This window comes from Sitophilus oryzae, unplaced genomic scaffold, assembly GCF_002938485.1.
Source record: "Sitophilus oryzae breed Bouriz unplaced genomic scaffold, Soryzae_2.0 scaffold_1639_pilon_pilon, whole genome shotgun sequence".
NCBI classification, from domain to species: domain Eukaryota; kingdom Metazoa; phylum Arthropoda; class Insecta; order Coleoptera; family Curculionidae; genus Sitophilus; species Sitophilus oryzae.
The window spans coordinates 444,885-467,393 of NW_022146324.1; the positions used below are offsets into that span (position 1 = coordinate 444,885).

Consider the following 22,509-nt stretch of genomic DNA (forward strand, 5'->3'; position numbering starts at 1 on the left):
TGTTTATATATTTATAATTAATTTATTTATGTTTCCTAAAATATTCCGATTAAAAGAAAATATTTAAAACTAGGCAACGCTGTGCCGGTCAAGCTTAATCACGTGACTAAAAGTTTATATGGTATGATCTATATGGAGGGTTCAGTTTCAAAGATGTTAGACTTCCTGAAAAGGATAGCGCATGAGAATGTAACCTAGGAATCAGAAGAGGACCACAATAGATCTGAAAAGATCCCAATAAAACAGGCCGATAGCCACCTCAAAAATAAATCTAATATAACAAATAAGCGGCAACCTAGCATTTTTCTGTTTATATGTGGTTTGTATATCTTAAGAACTTTCTTAAGGTTTATCTATATTATTTGTAGGAGGTAGCGACCTATACCAACAATTTCTGCACGTTAAAAATAACTAAAATATAATGTAAATGAACTAAAAATAGATAAACAAATATTCAAGTACTCTTTTAAAAAAGGTATACGCCTCACAAAAATAAATAATGATGATGAATAATAAATCGCTTAGTTAATGGTTAGTAAAAGCCGACGTTTATTTTTATTATATTAGTTCGCCTATAAAACGAAAATACGACATGCAAAACAGAAAGGTTAATCTCCTTTACTACGGGAGAGTTTTGAGTTAATTTAGACGTAGTATTTTGTTCCATGCTGCCAAAAATATTTATCCATTTATTGATTCGTCATAGACTTAAAATTTATACATAAAAATATCGATTTTTATCTGTCGTTAAAACTTAACAATGATACCCGGTTGCGTAGAGGTATAGCTCTGTTCTACCAATCTAAAGGTTGTGAGTACGAATGCTGCAACCATGGGGTTCATAACGACAATTTGACTCGAAATACCAAGTATGTAGTACCAAACTATTCGTAAAAAATGATTTTTCCAAATATGCTACTGAGCCAACCTAGTTCCATTTGAAAAAATTGAAATATGATTAAAAATACGATTTGGGCATCTTTTAACTGGCCAGAAAAAGACACGAAAAACATTAGACGATCAAATATATTTTTCCAAGGCTCCTTGATTAAAAATTAGTATTTTAATACGACCATAGCACTCTAGATTGAAATTTAAAATACGATTTTTTAAGCGAAAATGTCAAAAGTTGACATATGATATGCCATTCCATTCAGAATGTCATTTTCTATTGAATAAAGTAAAAAAATACCGAGGGTGCCATTTAAAAATCAAAAGTTGTAGTTATCAGGCCGAAAACAATTGAATATGTCACCCAATACTAATTTTTTCATATAAAAAATAAAAAAGTTATAGGGGTGAGCCACTTTTCAGAAACACCCGGTATTTAAAGAGACGAGTTAGCATAATATATTATAGAGTTTTAAAATTAACCCTGTTAAATACTAAAAAGTTCTTTTAATCAGTGTCAAACAATTTTTACGGCTAAAACAGGGGCGATCACGCGAAAAAAATAGTATAAACGCCATATTGACGCCGCCCCTCGAGAGAAACCGAGACATGTTACAGTGAAGTTGTTTATTCCCCATAAATATTATTTCAGTTCGAGGGTTTTCGAAGCAATTCGATTTTTTTGTAATATGTACCGTGCACGCACATTATTTGCCTAGAAAAGAAATATTGTTTGCTCAGGAAAATATATCGGTATACGTGCGAATAACATAGAATCAAAAAAATAAAAAATTTCTACATGATGCAGAATATCCTATCCATATCCAAAATTTCAGTCTTTGATGATCACTAATTCCGTCTATAAGTAATATAATTATTTACTGAAATATTTACATTTTCTCTTCAAAAATAGTAAAACAAACAATCATCCATAGTTCATTTCAGTCCGATTAAATTTTACGAACAATTAACTAAAAATAATTATATCGCTCAGTATTAATTACTATTGTTACATAACTTAAGGAAAATAATTAATAAAATGTACAGAAAGTGTGTAGTTTTTATAATGAGCTGTATAATTAACTATACAGCCCATTTTGAGCTATATAATTAATTTATATTTAAAACCGATTGGTAATCTTTCATTGTGCAATCATCGCCATATAAAAATCATCGTGCATCAAAAACGTGCCATCTTTCTAATATACAATAAAAATCGATATAGTTTGGGCGCAGATTTTCGTGTACGAGAAAGTACGGTCAACACGCTTAGCAAAATAAGATGTACTGAATAAAGACAGAAGGCAAGTATTTTCCCAAGCGCATGGAATCTACCGTCAGATTAAGTGGTTATGTAATAAGTACTTCGTATTTTTGCTCTCTCCGACTTACTAGATTGCCATAGCGATTCACTCCTATTAGGGCTGCACCGAGTACCGAGTAGTTCTGTGCTCGGCCAGAATTTTAACCGAGTAATGTGTACTTGGTGATCGGCCTTACTGGGCCGAGTAGGCCGAATAAAGTATAGTAATAGAAACAATCCATTTATGTATGTCCAAAACAGATAGAAATGAGACTCATAGTGGCAAATAATAAAATAAACAAAAAGTTATTCATTCATAACTTTAATTAATGTATTTTAGGAAAGTAATAATAATAAGTATAAGTAATAACACAAACACAGTGAAATAATAATTTAATACTTATAATCTAAAAAAGGTCAGCACTGTCACTCATTTTAATATAACTTTAAAGGGTATTATTAATTGTTTGAATTATTTTTTACTTTTAAATTAGTTACACATATAAGATTTGCTTAAAACAAAATCAACGTCGCCACCGCACCTTAAAAGAATCAATTCAGAATCCAGCACATTAGAAATATCAGTTTGCATGGGGAACCACAGAATAAAACAATATCTCCATAAGTAGAACAAACCAGGTTATTGGTTTGTAGTCGGGGAATCCCAGCCGCTCGCCAATCATAGGCAAAACAAACAAGATCATTGGTTTAAGGCCGGGGAATTCCGGAAATTTTAACTAGCTTAATTTTTAGCCAGCAGGGTATATACATAGTATAGGTAGATTTATAATGTAACATTTTGAGAATGAATTCAGAATCAATAATAATTATTAATCCAAATAATTACGGGGTAGCATATTGGAATATATAAGAGCGAAAAATTTCAATTTACTCTCATGTCGTAAAGTGTGAAAATAGAGTTTTAAAGATTCCGTTACCAGGTGCCGTTACAGGTGAATCTAACGTCATAATAAATAATAGAAAATGTATCATAACTATCGAAACAGATTTCAAAAATGAGTTAACTAAACGTGTATATCTATCACTTACCTCAACCCCTGTAACTCCCAAAGCATCCCTTATATTCGGCGTAAGTCTGAAAGGGACCTTTTCCGGTACCCTCAAAGTCTTGCCCTTCTCAAAGCACACGTTATAATCAATATGCACGACATCCCCGGTTGTCAGATCAATCAGCATGTTGTCCAAATGTCTGTCGCCCAATCCGATAATATAACCTTAAAAATAAGAGATAAATATATAGTCCCTATATAGACGATGGTCTTGACGTTACGACGTTCTCTATTATTGAACCACCCCGTACAACAACCGTCAAAAAAATTATGTCTATACCGGTCTAAACCGTCAAAAGTTCGCAATACATGAGAAAATAATAGATATTAAAAAGAAAATAATATAAAAAATCGACTAAGCATAACAAAAAAATGAATAGCATAAGATTTTTATTTTAAATTTCTTGGCGAATAAAGCTTGATTTTCATGCGTCCGTTATACGGCGCTCTGATTAGTTATAGCCTTTTCGCGCCGCTTTTCATCAGTAAATTTTTTACTCCAGCCCGTCAACGGAGAAAGATCGTACGATAACGGACGTTTTGACACTTTTTTGACAAATTGCCTTAATCTATACTAATATATAAAATCCTTAAGTGACAGACTCACTGATTAATCACGATCCTGCTCAAATCACTCAACGTAAAAAGCTCAATTTTGGCATACAGTTTGATTCGAGAGTGTAGAGGTTCGATAAGAAGGGATTTTTCGAAATTCCAGTTCCAAGGGGGTGAAAGCACCCCTCAAATATTTTTTATTTAAAAAACGGTCAAGTTTCCGAAAAAACGCCTAAACACTTATATTCTATTTTGCTTTTTACATATTTTAAGATTTTTTAAGAATGTATACAGGGTGTTTCGAAAAAGCTGGTCATTGATTAATCACGATCCTGCTTAAAGCGCTTGACGTAAAAAGCTGATTTTTGGAAAAAGGATTGATTTTAGGATGTAGAGGTTCGGTAAGAAGGGATTTATCGAAAAAGAGAATTCTAAGAGGGTGAAATCACCCCTCAAATATTAGAATATTTTTTATTTAAAAACCGGTGAGTTTTTCGGAAAAACTCTTGAACACGTATATTTTATTTTGTTGTTTTACATATTTTAAAATTTTTTAAAAATTTATACAGGGTGTTTCATAACCATTGACCATTGAGTAATCACGATTCTGCTTAAACTACTTGACGTTTAAAGCTGATTTTTGGCAAACCGATTGACTGTGGGTTATAGCCGGAGAGCTGGCGACATATTTAGAGAACATATTTTAGGCAAGTTAGAATAACAAAAAAAATAAAGTTTAATAACTTGTGAACCCAGAATCCTAAGTCTGGCTGGGGGGTTGGGGGTATTTCGCTACTGCGCAACCCATAACATTTAACAACCAACAAAACCAACAAAAAAACATTCTTTAGGCAACTTGAAATTTGTTTATTCTTAAATTTTAGCATCAATTTAACATAGAAATAAGTGTGCCAGACTTTTTTTTCGGGTTTAAAGTGTAACCAGACCATTCCAAATATGTTTAAATATTATACCTGAAAAACATACTTTAGGCATTCTAAAACTTTTACAGCGTGTTTATTAGATGATATTAAAAAATATGTGTTAATTGCCAGACGAATTCAATGAGATTTAATACTTGCCAGACGCGAATAAAGATTTTAAATGAGCGCGACAAAAAAGTCTTATGAGTATCTATAAGCGCGAGAAAGATAGTTTATTGAGACCCGTCGGCAGCGGATGCGGCTGACGTAACAGTATTTTGGAGTACTTCAAATTTTCATAAAAACAATTCTTTTTCGGTTTCATTTCAATTATTTGCAGGCTTTTAACCCTATATTTAGTTTATTCACCTTCCGCTGTGTTTAACGCTTTACGGTCAATGTAGCCTGGTAGATACATTGTTTACAAACGGCGTGCATATATACTACCACCTTGCGGCAATTTGGCGAAATAAATTTATTCATCATGGTGACTTGCCTCCAGCTGACTGCTGCAGCCGTGAATCTGGGTGGCAATATATTCAAAGTAAGGTAGGAACTGTTCGTTTGATTATTAATATTTGTAATAAATGTCATAAATAACAATATAAACTTTGACTGTAGGATATTTTTTTTTTACTTATAGTTGCTAGATCTCAAGGAAAATTAGTTTGAAACTCTATGTAGCTCACAGGCAACATCGTCTGCATAATAGTCTTTTTGTTTCAGGTTATAGTAAGTTCATAGACATGGATATTTCGGATTGCTCGGAAATTAGTGCGGCTAGGTTTTACGGAAAAAACCCAATGTTGCCGTAACTCCTACTAATCCAAATGTGTCAGATATTGAAAACGATTCGAGTGACGATGAGCAGTTAGATCGACAGATTCTGTTGAATGGCTCGGATTTGAATGAAGATGAGGAGTTGCCACACGGAATGGACATTGTTATGCCAGAAACTGAATCGGAAACAGAGGAGAATTATGAATCTGAACCGCCCCGCCAGAAAAGAAAAGTAAGTAGAAATACGGATACCTACCCTTGGATTGAGAATGACATTATTTCCACGGATTTGAAGCCCACCAAAATTCCTGAAACTGCTAATGTTCAAACACCTCTCGAATATTTTACAAAGCTTTTTTCACTTCAAGTCATGGATGATATTGTGTATCAAACAAACCTTAGTAGCAAAATTCTCGGAAAACCTATTGATACAAATCCTTCTGAAATAACCGATTTTTTATCCATAATTATGACTATGGGTGTTATACATTTACCGGCAATGGAGGATTATTGGTCTGGTGCTACCAGAATTGACCAAATTGCCAATGTAATGTCTCTCAAACGGTTTCAAAAATTATGTAGATTTTTACACTTCAACGACAACGATCAAATTACAGATCAGACGAAAGACAGATATTATAAAATAAGACCTCTTCTGGAAGGTGTAAGAGAAAATTGTTATAAATATCAGTTTGAAAATCAGTATTCTGTAGACGAGACTATGATTGCTTATAAAGGAACATATGCAGGGAATTTGAGGCAATATATACAAAACAAGCCCCACAAATGGGGGTATAAATTTTTTGTACGTGCAGGAGTTTCGGGTTATGTAGCTGACTTCATCCCCTACCAAAGTGCAGTTACATTTGAAGAACTCGAAGGGCTTCCTAATGAATTGACAGAGGAAGAAAAGAGTTTCGGTGTAAGTGCTTGTGCGGTTATTGCTTTGTGCAAAACGATATCAGAACCAAAAAATGCAGTGGTATTTTGTGATAACTGGTTCTCTAGCCTAAAGTTATTCACATATCTAAAAGATAAATTTCAGATACTTGTGCTAGGAACAATTAGAAGCAATAGGATTGGTGGATGTCAGTTAGAAACAGATAAGGTCTTACAAAAGAAAGGCAGAGGTTCCTTTGTTTATAAAGCAGATGTTGCTAAAGGCTCATAGTGGTAAAGTGGTGCGATAATAAATGTGTACTATTAGCAAGTACCTTCTGTGGCGTGGAACCTGTAACTACCATAAAACGGTACTCAAAACTTGAAAAGAAAAAGGTTAATATCACCTGCCCAGCTGTTATTCTTCTTCTTAAAGTGCCTTCTCCATTCAGTGAAGATCGGCAACAACCATGGCAAATCCCTCTCTATTTTTCGCTCTTCTCAGCAAAGTATGTGAGTCCAGGCCTGTCCAATCTCTGATGTTCTTCAGCCAGGAGCATTCCCGTCGTCCGGGTCCGCGCTTTCCCTCAATTTTACCCTCGATGATGAGCTGAAGGAATTCATACTTGCTATGTCTCATGATATGGTCCAAATAGGCTGCTTTCCTCTTTTTTATTATGTGCTGTTGTTATAACACAATAGTGCTATAAGTGCCAGCTGTTATAACACAATACAATAAACACATGGGGGGTGTTGATAAAGCGAATGCTTTACTTGGTCTTTATCGCAGCCCAAGCAGATCTAAAAGGTGGTACTTTTCGATAGTCACGTGGGTTATTGATATATGCGTAAATAATGCCTGGATTCTGTACCAAAATGACTGCAAGGCTCTAAAGGAGAAGCCCATTCCGCTGAAGTTGTTCAAAATGGAATTAGCTAAATCTTTATCCAACACCGGCAAACAACGACGTACTAAATCGATAGGCGGGAAGAAACCTGCTGAGAAAATAGTTAATTCCACGACTCCTAGACCTGATATTGCAACACGGTACGATGGTTTAGGACATTGGCCTACCTACAACGCTGACGCTAAAGGAAGATGCAGACACTGTAAAAGCGGTTTCACAACAGTTTTTTGCACCAAATGTGAATTACGACTCTGCTTGACACCATCTAAAAATTGCTTTTATTATTTCCATGACCAAAAAACGCAAAAGAATTAGCGTGTTTATGTTTGTTATTTTTTTGTAAAAAGGTTTTGATATATTTTTTTTAATATTTTTATATGTTTAGGAAGGAATCTACGAAAACCCCATTCATTTTTTGATATGAATTTTTGAATAAAATAAATAAACAAAAAATGTGTTTTTACTATTTGATCAACACAAAAATAACTTCTCTCGACTGGCATTGTTGCTCTCAAACTACAAAGAAAAATGTCCATAACTTGGCAATGTTGCTCATGAGCAACCATTTCAAAAGTCATTTTCTATCAAAAATTATTACATTCTAGTCATTTATAAGTCACCTCTATATCAAATATTATTGGTGAACTCATTTTTAGGGTCTTGTAAAGATTTTTAGTACCTTGCCAGATACAGGGTTAATTCAGAGATTATTTTGTTGGAATGTACAAATATGTATTTATAAATTAAATATTGACGTGCATAGTGTAAATAGTTTAGAATACTTACTGCAAATAAATATTTTAGTAACTACTAATTTCGCTACTAACTACTAATCACAATGGATAAAAAACATTTAAGTTGTGTAGTTTGTAAAAAAGTTACTAGTGACAAAGTTATTGTTTTTGATGAAGGCAGACTACAAAAATGCAAAGAATTTTTAAAAGTGCGCCAACAACATGGTTTAAAATTTAAAGAAGTGGTTTTACCATAAAACGTAGTCCCGACAAAAGGATACCATGTACAGTGCTAAAAAAATAAGTATTCTGGAATTTTATTAAAGTACCCTTGTTAATCTTTCTAAATAGATTCAAAAGTAAGTATGCTTAGGCGTTAAAATGACTTTTTTATATTGTCAATCAGGTCGCAAAAATTAATAATAATATAATATGTCACACAAAAGTATAATAATAATTATATTTTTGTGACGTTTGAAAAAAATATATTTTATAATATGCTAATTTTTAAATAATGATTCGTCTTTTTATTCTTTCAGAAACAAAATACTTAAATTAAAAAGTTTTCTCATTGAAAGGATTTCAATCATACATTTTTATTAAAAAATGTTTCTTTTTATTTATTCAATATTAGTTAGTTCTTTTTTAAGTTTTTACGACTCCAAAATGCTGTTACGTCAGCCGCATCGGCTGCCGACCGGGTCTCAATAAACTATCTTTCTCGCGCTAATAGGTACTCATAAGACTTTCTTATCGCGCTCATTTAAAATCTTTATTCGCGTCTGGCAAGTATTAAATCCCATTGAATTCGTCTGGCAATTAACACATATTTTTTAATATCATCTAATAAACACGCTGTAAAAATTTTAGAATGCCTAAAGTATGTTTTCCAGATATAATAATTAAACATATTTGGAATGGTCGGGTTACACTTTAAAACCGAAAAAAAAGTCTGGCATACTTATTTCTAGGTTAAATAGATGCTAAAATTTAAGAATAAACAAATTTCAAGTTGCCTAAAGAATGTTTTTTGGATTTATTTTTTTGCAAATTTTATGGGTTGCGCCTTTGAATAAGAAGACTAAGGAAGGAGCATAATCCTATCCATGTATTCATGCATGGTGGGCGGAAAAAGCACCATAAAAGCACTCCAGGGTGGGGATTGGGGATCCTTGACAGTTCTGTTTGACGATTCATTTGACACATTTGAATTTGATTTGAAATTTTGTGGATTTGTCAGTCTTTACGGAGCTTATTTTATGTTATTTATTATTTATTCTACTACTGATAGTTGTATAAAGGTAGTAAATCTAGATGGAAATTGTGGCAGAACTTAAATTAACAGTGACACTATCGCGATTTATCGAAAAAGACTCTAAAATAGTTGGTTGTGTAGCGTGCGGTAGAACTCGGCAAAAATTTAGTGAAATAATGGAACAACTTTTCGCTAGTAAGTGAATATATAATATACATACGTGTAGTAAACCGATCATTTATGAAATTCACTTAAATTAACTAAATTATTTATTTTTTTTGCATTTTAGCTTTTATTTATTACTTGTCAAAGATTAGATGTCAAAGAATTTAGATACGTTAATTTGACTTACCTGCTTCGGTAGCGTATCGGATGTTTGTGGTAATAAATACTTATTATAACTTATCTATTTTTATTAGAATTATATATTTTTATAACAATTTTAATAACTACCAACGTTTATTCACAACGTAAAATAAAACTACATATTATTGAGTCTACCCCACGTCAACCCTACATCATAGTTTAGATTTTTTAAATAAAATTAGAACGACACTGATAAACCGGAATTTAAGTCGGCCATATTTAAGGCCCATCGCGGTGTACCTAAGATTTTTGATATGCTCCTTCCTTAGTCTTCTTATTCAAAGGGTTGCGCAATAGCGAAATACCCCCAACCCCCCAGCCAGACTTAGGATTCTGGGTTCACCAGTTAATAGACTATACATTTTTAGTTATTCTAGCTTGCCTAAAATATGTTCTCTAAATATGTCGTCAGCTCTTAGGCTATTAGGTTAGGGTTTAGGGTGTTCCTAAAAGTTGGGTAATTGATTAACCACGATTCTGCTTAAACTGCTTGACGTAAAAAGCTTATTTTTGCAAACGGATTTTTCGAAAGTCAAATTCCAACGAGATGAAACTACCCCTCAAATATTACCAAGTTATATAATAATATCGCCATATTGTTTTTTTCTCATGCTGACATTAATGTGAGAAAATTTTATCCAGTTTGTATGTTAATGGAAATTCTTGCTTTGCTGTATCATCACCATTACAAATGATTAATTCGACGCGAACAAAGTCACGGGTACACGCTAGTAAAAATATAATAATACAAGAGTTAAGTCAAACGAGAGTACGTCAAAAGAGTTAAGTAACGTCGGGAAAACGAGAATTTTAAGAAAGCTGTTTTTTTAATTCTGCTTCTCACCTGACCAAAGTGCGGGCCGTCTGGCTGCTGGTAGACTACTGCGGTTCACTACTGCGCATCACATCTGTACAGGGTATCTCATTTTCGTGTATTTTATAGAATTTCTCGTTTATGAGTAGAGGTACAATGATGCGATTTTCACATTACTTTGCGACTTTTTTATGAAACTAAATATGCTACACATAGGTATGTCCTAGCCTCCTTAGTTCCTGAAATACAGGGCGAATGTGTAATGCGCAGTAATAAACATATGCTAACTACAGATATGATGCGCAGTAGTGAAGGCAACGTCTACCGGCAGCCAGAAGGTCCGCACTCTGTTCATGAGAGCATAGCAAAAGATATATTAAAGAACCAGCTTTCTTAAAATTCTCTCCCGAAAACGTTGCTAGCTCTTAGACTATAAGTAAAACAGCGAAATCGTTATGAAAATGAAAATATAAAATGACACCAAGCACAAGCAAATCATATATCCCGATGAACAGAGGCATGAAAATGCAGTAAATTTAAAACTGCTTAATTTTCTAACCAATCCAAATTTTTAAATTCAACCAATAAAATTAATATCGTATCATCGTATCGTCGGACAACGGATGCATGAAAATCAAGCTTAAAACGTTATTCTCGGAACATAGAAAAAGTTTACAAAGTTCACTAGCCTCGACAGAAGATGGAATTCAGCGACAGAACATTTAATTCAAACTCATACGTTATGTAAATAGAACGTACGAAATTTATTGAGATAGTAAATTTATGTAAGAGTGTTGAATAAACTCAGTTCAATCCACTTAAAGGGAGAAAGAATACATCTAATAGTGCCGACGCATAGTCGACTAATATTTCCATATTCTCCTGAGAAAATATTACTCCGATTTATTTCGGAAATATGTTGAATAAACAGAGTAATTCCGGTACAGGCACAAATAGGTCAAGTTTAAATATTTAATTTTCAATATGTGCTTATCTTGCGCTTGTAATATCTACGAATAAAAAAATAAAACTGAAAACATATAGTAACATTTTTTTTAATTTTAACATAAATATTATATTTTATGCAATTATTAAACGTACAATTTATATTAACTTGCTTTGCATGGTCTACTACAGAACTGTAGATATAGGCATACTGTTATATATTTTTGAGAACAATTTCTCGACAAATATACAGGGTGTCCTGTTTAAAAACCCTTAACGTTGGTCAATATCTTATAAAATAAATGAAATATTGAAATATTAATAAAAACTAGTTAGACCACTGGATTTCATGTAAAAAGGTCTATAAGTATTCGTTTTGCCTTTTTAATAAGTTGTTAGACAACTAAGATACGAGAGGTGAAATTTCATAATCACCCTTTATCACTGAATATTTGATTTGAAATTGATTCTCTTGTCGTTTATTAAAAAAGTTCTATCGGTACTAATAGGATTTTAGAAGACAGAAATGTACTTAGCTGCTGACATTTGAAGGGTCCAGGGGAAAAACTTGTTAAGCGCCAATTTCTTAATTTTAGGATTTTACAATATTAAAGTAGGTCTAACTCGTCCCTACAAAATGTATAAACTCTGCAGGGCAATTAAGTTGTTAAATCCTATGATATATGCCTATAGTAAAAATATAGAATACACGGAAAGAACCTGATAACCACCAGTCGTCCAGTGCTCTCCTGTAAAATTAGTAAAATGGCGCGTATTATGTTTTTTCCCTGGACCCTTCATTTGCATATGACAAATATGACATATGCGTACCCTTTAGTTAGGCAACTGTCTCGACAAGCGTGTTTTGATTGCTTTGGTTTCAACCTACTTTAATATGAATTTAATTGCTTTGAATGTCCTGATTCTGATGTAAATGTTTTACATAAAATTTTCAGTCACCTGCTGCATTGATCGGCTTTGATGATGAATTTCAGGAAAGTTGGTTAACGGTAGCGGCTAGACGCTTGTCGAGACAGTTGTTGACGAAAAACTTAAGCTTGATTTTCGTGCATCCGTTATCCGTTGATACAATGATTCGACGGCACTCTAATTGGTCTTTGTTGTGTGTTTTCGCGTCACTTTTCATCCGTAAATGTTAAACTCCGGTCCGTCATCGGGAAAAGTATAAATAAATTTAACTTTTCGTACGATAACAGACATTTTGACAACTGCAATCTAACAATACTTTTTTGTTGTCGAATTTGACATCAATCACAAGCAATTCGTATATCCGATAAACAGAGGCATAAATTTAAAAAGTGCGTAATTTTTTAACCAATCGAAAATTCAACCAATAAAATTAAAATATAGTATCGTTGTATCGTCGGATAACGGATGCATGAAAATCAAGTTTTAAACGGTATACGCATATATACATATTAGTAAATGTCAGTAGTCAAGTGCATTCCTTTCGGAAACATTTCGAGTTAAAAGGTCGCAAATTTATATAGTGTTTCACAAAAAGTGACGACTGCGTCAGAAATTTTTTATTAGAAAATGACATGCGGAATCGAAATTTAAATGTGTTAAGAGTGAAAAAGCTTTCTAATTTAATGTCTTATAACGCAGTAAAACTCTGGATCGGTAAAAAGTGGAATGTTCACTGGAGAACCAGGAAGGGGCACAAGCATAGCAAGGCGTTCATCGAAGGACCTAATTCGAAAACCACAAGGAAACTGTTAATGCTCAGTAGGAATAAAATGCGGATTACAATAGTACTATATCAAGGAAGTCTTTATTGCAGACTCTGCGATAAATATCCGAGCCGATAGAGCAGAGCGCATAATAGTCACTATAGGCTCTGAATCACAAGCAAATCTTTCTATTTGAGAAAGCAAGGCAACAAGAAGAACTGAACTGATGTTGCCATCCTATCAAAGACCTGCAGAAGTGGTGTAGGGCACAGGGATAGGATACTATGTGTAGAGAAAAGGGAACAAACAGAATAGGCCTTTGGTGTTTACGATACAGGACGGCCCCTAAATTGGATTTATGTTTATATCGCCTTTACTACAGTTATACATATAATAAAACTAATAAAAATTAAAACACGACATAAACCTATACTCACCAATAATACTCATGACTGCCACACTGTACGAATACCTCTTCACCACTTGCCACCAAGCGTTCGCCGATACGGCGTTGCACCACAGTTCTCTGGCTAGGAGGTCGCTAGGCGTTTCGGCCATAAGTTCGGTCAGAACATCTTTCAAAACGGCCGTCGGCCACTCTTTGCGGTTATCGATGTTTTTGACGCCATGTTCGATAAGCTTGTTGTAAAACAGTTCGGAAGGTCGAGGCACTGTAGTTGTATTTCCCGCACCTAAAAAGTACTTTTATCAGTATGAGTCAATTATATGACATTTTTTAATTCTGTGTAAGATTTTAGTATTAGTCGTTGGTGCTGATGCTAAAACAAATTATCGATCGAAGAATTTTAGCAAATTATGTCAATTCATTGACGTCATTTTTTTGGCTTTTCTTTATTCTGCTTAATTTAAATTAATTTTTAACTTTGATATTTAGGAAATCGATCTATTTTTGAATACAAAAAAATCCTATTCTTTAATACAATCTCTGAAATAACCTCAATCTAGAACATTGTGACATTTCTATTTAAACTAGATTCTTAAATATGTTTAAGGTGAGTTTATATATGAAGTAGTCTCATAGTGTACTCTGTCTTTTCATGAAGATCCTAGTCACTTCATGAAATAAACTAACCTAATAACCTAACTAATCTAACCGACCGACGCTACATGAAGTGACTAGGATCTTCATAAAAAGACGAAATACACTATGAGACTACGATATATACATAATGATGTAAAGGGTAATATTACCGGCAATTCTGGTAATATTACCGCAAGATCGACAATACTGGAAATATTGCTTTTTCCCGCTTTACCCTATTCCTTTTTTTTGGTAAAAACAAGATGGGGCTGCTTTGCTTCTTGTCTAAAAAGCTTTTTGGGCATTAAGCACTCATTAAATAGCTTAGCAGTTGATGATAGCCCAGATATTTCTGATATTCTTTCGCCAGACACGGTAAGCCCTCTGCTTCGAAACGAATTTTAACAACAAATACAAGCAACTTATAACTTGTTTAAGCCAATCTCTAAGTGGATAACGATTTTTTAAACTAACGGGTCAACAATCTCAAAAGTTTTTACCTGCTTTTTTGAAATAAATTCTATATTATGTAGCAAAGTATCAGGTTCATCCGTTGCTAGGTCGGAAAACAAGAAAATGTGTTCAATTCTGGAAAAACGGACAAGTAAATGCTTGCTGTGGGGGAGAAAATTTCTATTGCAGTAGGTGTAAAACAGGGCTGTATACTTTCGCCGCTACTCTTTAACATCGTTCTGGATGTAGCACTAAATAGTGAATTTAAAGAACCGCTAGGGATACAATGGGGACTCTTAAGCAGGCTAGAAGACCTGGATTACGCAGACGATCTATGCATCTTTTCTCATTCACATTCGGATATGTCTCAAAAACTTCTTAGACTCCAAGAGGAAGCTAATAATGTCGGTCTTCAAATTAACGTGGCGAAAACCAAAGAAATGAGGTCAAATACTCCCAACAACCAAGATCTATAGTATAGATCTTGGTATAGATTCTATACCTCTCCAACCTAGCCATCTAAAGAGTTGATGAATTTCAGTACCTGGGAAGTATGGTTCACAGCGATGGGGGCACAGAGAAAGATATAGAGGAAAGGATTTTGAAAGCACATTTTTTTTATTGTAAAGGTGTAAGCTTTTGGCATGCTTACACCTGTGTGGAACTCCTCTATATATAGCAAAAAAACTAAAGTCCAGCTCTTCAATAGCAATGTCAAATCTATTTTGCTTTATGGATGCGAAACATGGAAGGTTACGCGTGGTCTCATGGATCGCCTACAGGTGTTTGTTAACAAGTGTCTTCGAAGAATATTGAGAATTTTCTGGCCCAATCAAATTAACAACGAAGAACTGTGGAGAAAAACATCACAAAATCGAATAGATATCGAAATTAAGAAAAGAAAGTGGGGCTAGATTGGGTACATTTTGCGCATGAGGGTTTTGAATGGAATCCACAGGGAAGACGTGCCAGAGGAAGACCAAGGAATACCTGGAGAAGAACAGTAACCTCTGAAGCCCAAGAGGTTGGGAAAACATGGGGAGAGATCAGACAGCTCAGAATAGGATCAGATGGAAACATCTCTTAGAAGCCCTATGTCCCACGAAGGGATGACGGGAACATATATATAAATGCTTGCTGTAAGACCTACTCATCTTTCTGTCTATCTATTATAACCAAATCTACGGGGAGAAATTTAAAAGAAGGGATTTTTACAAAAAGCCTATCTATTTTCAGTCACTTTCCAAAAAGCCTAATCAGAATTAGGCATATTAAACAATGACGATATTTTCTGGACACTTCTGCAAAAAGAGTGCAGGTTTTCAGTCGTGTTACAAAATGCCGAATCGTAGCCAGACAGATTAATAAATGATTAAAGTTTAGTCAGCTATGAGCATAAGCATATTGAATAATTTACGCTTTAATAAAAATACCCCATATTGTCCTATACAAAAACAATAATTTATGTCAAAATTTTATTCTGTTTAGACTAAAACAACTTGAACCCTATTTCATAAATTATAATTATAAGTAACATAATTTTAAATACAAAATATATTAAAACCTTAATAATAAATTTAATTATTACAGGGCTGCTTCTTTGTGGAACTTTGCTTTCTTTTTTTGGAATTTTTATTTCTTCAGAATAAAATGAATTTAGATCTTTATAATAATCGTCCTTAACCATATTCTATTTAACAGAATTATCACTATTTATGCTATTATTTCCTAATTTCTAGCTTCTGCTAATTTTTTCTTTCTTATTTCCTTTTTCTTTTTCTTATTTATATTTTGATTTGAACTGACACAAAGCGAAAAGTGGCAGTATTTTAACGCCATCGTATTTAATGTTACTTTAAAATAATATTCACCGTCAAAGCGGCCGTACTATTGGTCGGCTAAAACGGCCGCTCTCTAGCGGTACCGCTGTGTAGGAAACCGAGGCTTTAGTGAATGGATTGTATGAAAAATCCGCTATTTAGAAATACGCCATACAATATTTTAAAACCCGTATTAGCTAAACCTATAACTACCGTTTTAGCTGTAGCAATACAAATAAATAAAATTAAAACTGAACATACCTTTTGCATTTGGTTTCGCCAATTCCCTTTGCTGCCAACGCTTGTATAAAGCGAATATCGGTGTAGTACCATCCACCCATGAAATAAGACCAGATCTTGGTCCTAAAATATGAAGAAAATATGTTTTATTTTATTATCATATTTTAGTAACATTAAGCTATAATTTTCTCCGTTCTTTTGAAAGCATTTAAAAAACACAATTATAAAGTAATTTTAAAATAAAATATTTAATAGTCAGCTCTTACCTAATGGAATTACTGAATAGTGTCTTGCTCTGTAATAGTTATGACCAGCCGGATCAGCGTTCTGAGCCATCAGCGTGTTGGCTATGCTCAAAAATTGCATTATTCGTTCATCCAAATGTAAATCTTCTAAGCCCTGACAGAAATATTTTAATATAAGTTACATATATTTTTTCGTCTAGAATCTTTTAATATACCTTAAATAAATACGTGTATGTCTGTCCATCAGATCCAATGAATATCAACTTCTTTGGTTTGGTCTTAGTCGGCAAAATAGTAACTATGTTGTTGACGTGAGATATAGTAACGTTCTTTTTACTTGACGCCAAACCAGGCATAGCGATCAGAGTGTCTTTAATCGCGTGCAGTACAGGCGAAATATCTTGCATTCTCAAAGAATACGAAGCTCTTTTATGGAATTTCTGTTGGAACTTCTTTTGTAGCTGTTTCAGTGGAGCTAGGGAGTCTTGCGGTCGTTCTGGGCTATCGGGATTCTTTAGTTTTTCGATCACTTCCTTTATGTCGTCCATGTATTTCTCCTGAAAGTGTTTCTCGTGAGGCGTCTCGGGCTCGACACTTGTAACGTCATGCAATTGCTCCAACACAAAAACAATCGGTTTAATGATTATACGATGCTTTTCCACAATCAGATACGTTTTTTCTTCTTTCGACAGGTTGGCGTTTTCATTTACCTTCTCGATTTCATACTCTAGCTGTTGTTGTCGCTTGGTGATCTCCGACTGATGCTGAGCGAGAGTTCCGAGCCATAACTCGTCCCACAACAGAGTTATCCTCCTCAGTTCTTTAACTAACGTCTGAACTTGCGATATAGTCTCCGGATCTTGTTTGCTAAGAGTATCAACCATGGTTTTAAAGCAAGCTTGTAAGCTATTATTAACAACTTCCTCTGTATCACTGTCATAATTATCTTCTTCGTTCTCCAAATCGTTCTCCTCTACATCTTCGTTATTTTGAGAAAGGCAATCTTTAGGCAACTTGATATCGCCAAATTCAAACTTAACGCCCCCCTCGAGAGCACCGACAACAGCGGGAAATGTTATAAGTTGTGGAGCGTCTTCGGCAACGCGGCACAGCAAATCCGATACTCTATGTCTAACGTAATTTTCTGGATGATTAAGTCTGGAAAATAACTGCGGAATAATCACCTTCCACGGTTGAGTTGGCGTCTTTTGTAGGCCTTCCTCCAAAATGTTTTGTAGTTCTAAAGCATATTTTACTATAAGTCGCAGTAGTCTTAAAGTTATGGTAATGGTATTGCATTCGGTGCTCCTAGTTATATTTTCTGGTACCGTAACCAAATGTAAATATTTGAAATACGCTTCAGCGCTTAAAGCATAATAGTAATAAATTCTCTTTTGGGTATTTCTCCAAATTTGAACCAAACTTCGAAACTGTTCTTCCGATGCATTTTTCAGTGCTTCTACTGCTAGAAGTTGAGTCTGTATCCTATCGGACGTGTTTATCTCGTTAGAATCAATGTCCTCCTCGTCGATAACGGCTCTGGTTTGGGACAAAATTAAAAATATTTTCGTTAAGTCCTCCTCTGGAGTTTCGAAAGGCAACAGGGCTTTAATTTCCAAACAGTGTTCTTCGGATAAGTTATTTTTTATATCTGAACTATGATCAACAACTTTTTTGCCCCATTTGTAACACCAAGTCCCAAAAGCGTTCCAGCTTTTTGCCAAACTAACACATTGTTGTACGCTGAACTGTAACAGTTTTCCTATGGCCATTTCGTTTAATGGTATAAAATTAGATGTTGGACCTTCCATCATTCCAATTTCTGGAAGTACCATTACAAGTTTTCCTAGAGGACTATTCATTTCTGCAATGTTAACACTATCATTATTCTGCAGCCACCCTGCAAGTTTCAGGAGTATTTTGCTACTAATTTTGCGATGTTCCATACTACCGTACATTTCGGCGTATTTTGAAATAGTAGTAGAAACAGACGCGCAAAGATTAAATGCCATCTGGCGCGAATCTTCATTTGCGTGACAAACTTTTATAACTTCGCACATAGCTCTAGCAGTATCTAACGTCCAAAGTTTAATATCTGAGACTTTTTCCATGTTAAAGGCGCTTAAAATATCGCTTGTAAATTCTACACCTTTATCTTTAAAGAATTTAAATATATGACGGGTAGCGAGACCAAAGTTCTTCTCTTTTCTTGCTCTCTTAATAATGTGCAACCTCAAGTTGCTGGAGAATATGTTGAATCCTTGGTTTTGAACTTTGCCAAAATATTCCGACCACCACAGAATTTTTCGCAGTACGGACGTGTCAACTTTATTGATTTCAGTCTCAAAATTTTCTGAGACTAGAAAGACAGTGTGAGCGGGCGAGCCTTCTGCTACACGTCTCAAGCCCATCCCTACATACTGAAGCACAGAGTAATTTTGTAAAAACTCTGATGGTGCTAAAGGAAGCAAGTCTTGAACGTTTTTCTGTATAGCTTCCAAACTATTATCGATGTTGTTTATAATTTGATCGTCGGTACCCGATGCCAGGGACAAAGCTATATTGTAAATGTTAGTTTCAGTTATTGTCAGGTTCTCATAAAGACTCCACGTCGAGTTCTCATCCTTAATTTTCCATGTGCCCAATTCAACCACAGCTTGATTGTCGGATTCAAATTCATAAAGATTTTTATTACATTCCCAATCGTTTGTATTAAACCAATATTTTTTTCCATTTTCTAGCCCGCTAGTTTGATTCTCTTCATTCCATTCAAACAGTTCCATCCAGTTATTTAACTCTTTATAGCACACAATTACTTGATCCTGGATGAAATTATAAACGTCTTGATCTAATTTCTTGTCTTCCTTTTCTAAAACTGATTCTTGCAATATCTTCTTGTAGCCCTCTGCAGCAACTTCGTATTTCTTCGACGCTTGTTCAGCTGCTCCGCGAATCCATATGTACCTCTTTCCAGTATGCACCTTGCACCATGTATAGAGCCCATATAAAGCCTCAGGTTCTTTAAGATTAAGCAATGCTAGCGTCACAAACATCGCGGCCCGTTCAAATTCAGTTGTCGCAGCCTTTCCTTGCGCTACCATGTCGCGTAATGCGCACTGGCCGTACTTCAAAGCAATACTACTCTCGCCGCAATGCAATGCGATATGCATCACCACCATAGAAATTCTAGACAGCCATTCATTGCACGTGTTGGTATTGGCAACAAAAAAAGATCTCACTGCCTTATTTGCCGCCGGCATAGCAATTGCACAACCCTCTGAAGCATTGTAAATTGATTTAGCTAAATGATCAATAAAGTGAAGCAACGTTCTCACTCTATTCCCGTCTCTTTCGTTGAGTCTATCATTGGTTTTCTTCATCATTATCAAATCATTACCAAGTTGATTTAAAGCGTACTCTATTTTCATGAAAGTTTCATTGGGTTTTCCCAGTGGAGTACGCAATTTGTAATTGACACAATACTGTGCAGCCTCTAAGGTACACCAATTATTGAGTACCTGCTTAGATCCCATAGCTAGATCATAAAAAAGTTCCATGTTCATTAGAGTTTCACTATCATGAGTCCAACAAGATGTAAATATATCCTCTAAAAGTTCAGCTTCACCATTGCTTTTAGCTAGTAAAATTCCCATGAACTTCTTAAATTGCTCTGGGTACATTTCTCCATCTACTGATCCATTAAGATGTAAACTTTGAGCTACGTAAATCATATAACTATTGAATGTTTTGGAACTGCAGGTCTTCTGTTTGAAATTGGTTATATTTTGGACCTTGTTAAATTCCACTACAGCTACGTCCCAAGGTATGCAAGAAGACAGTTTGGAGTAATTTTCTTTAACAGAGTGATAATTTGATGTCATGTGCAATTTGCACAAGTCACTAACATTGGATAAAAATATATTGCTCCATGCCAGTTGTTTATTGCTGAGCAGCTTTTCCAAATTGTCACAAACGGCTTCAATAATTTGAACATTAAAATGGTACCCACATTTCACAAGAACTTCTGTGACTAATGCAAATTTCTCGTTCAAGTAAAAGGATTCTAAATAACTTTCTGAATTCAGCAAGATATCGTTAAGCCACTGCAATAACAACAGTGTGACTTCTGGAGAGGTTTCTGTTTTTAAAGTTCTATACAGAACTTCTAAAATGACAGCAAAATTGCCAGAGTTTGGGGAGGTACTGGGCACATCATTAATATTTAGCCCTTCAGTTAATGCAAATCTATTAACCTCCTGTTTAGTGGTGACCAGATTACTATTTGAAATAAAATGATTATAGCATTTACAATGGGCAAATAATAAATACAGGAGACTATACTGAATATGTGGATACTTTTTAGCTAAAAGAGGATCATGAGGGCACACATTTACTCCAACCAACTCCAAGATACTGGGTTTCAGTGCCCACATTACAATAATAGAACTAGCGTTAGCTAACTGAGAAAGACATCTTAACAAAAACAAAATTGTTAATTCATCATTTCCTGCCTCTTCCTCAAATGGATTGCTTTGGACTACACCTTGAAACTCTGGTACAATTCTTTTATAAAATCTTTCTAGATCTCCCAACACATATCTATAGGCTTCTTGTAAGAGAGACACATTTTTCAAATTTAACAACGACTGATAAATACAAATAACAGCATTCTGAATATTACTGTATGGAGATGATCGAAGCTTAACAATATCACTCTTGGGACCTATTAACTTTGCTATCAATTCCAAAGGAAGATTTGTAGAAAGCTCTTTTACTACTTTTGCAATTAAGAGTAGCATTGATATAACAGCATTGTCGGAAAAATCATTAATAAGTGTCAACTGAAGATCAATTAAATTATAAATCGAGTTACATAAAGTATGAGGCTTTTTGTCTAAGTAACCCAACAAAATAGAAATACAATCATTTGCGGCAATAACTAAATTTTCATGAACAAAACTATCTAAAGCATCGCTTACAGTTTTAATAACACTAACTAAACAGGTGATGATAAACTCGGTGGTAACAGTTTTGTTGTTCGAAGGATGGAAACTAATATCCAGGCATTTCAAAACAGTATTTAAAGCTAAAATTAACACTGTTACGTGATCTAATGTTTCAGGTGCATTTAATTCTGCTCCATAGTTTGTTATGTCCTCAAGAAAATTTTCCACAAGTGAAACAGAGAAGTAGATGTTGTATTTAAAATGATGTGATAGTCTTTGTAAGCTTTTTGATATAAATTCAATATTTGATAATGGTTGGGTGTGATCCACATGCCACCCGAAAAGTAAGTCTATTGTATCCTTAAATTGAGTACAAAACTCATTTGGGTACATCTCTACTATCAATACAAGAATTTCCAAAATTGCCTTAAAAACCTCTGCATTTTCTGTAGTTTCAATTGAAGCTACTAAATTGTTAATTACTGCCTCAACATGATCTTCTAAAGTGGGTTTTTTTAATTCCAAGGCAAATGTCTCTTTAAATGATGACATCAACAAAACTTGCATTCTCTCATTACTTGAATTCATTTTAGCGAAAAGCCAGTTGCAATACCTACAAACATTTAAAACAAATAAAAGGAATACA

At 34.4% G+C, this 22,509-nt stretch overlaps 1 protein-coding gene across 1 annotated transcript in view; it reads right to left on the reverse strand.

Annotated features, from left to right (window-relative positions):
- The window catches only part of LOC115880587 (serine/threonine-protein kinase SMG1), a 122,793-nt gene that overhangs the window by 99,084 nt on the left and 1,200 nt on the right, over positions 1 to 22,509 (reverse strand). The window contains exons 5-9 of the mRNA XM_030897855.1: positions 17,133 to 22,476; positions 16,939 to 17,071; positions 16,694 to 16,795; positions 13,555 to 13,809; positions 3,245 to 3,429 (exon numbers count right to left, since the gene is read on the reverse strand). Coding sequence (XP_030753715.1) covers positions 3,245 to 3,429; positions 13,555 to 13,809; positions 16,694 to 16,795; positions 16,939 to 17,071; positions 17,133 to 22,476 — 6,019 coding nt within the window. The remainder of the gene's footprint in view (positions 1 to 3,244; positions 3,430 to 13,554; positions 13,810 to 16,693; positions 16,796 to 16,938; positions 17,072 to 17,132; positions 22,477 to 22,509) is intronic.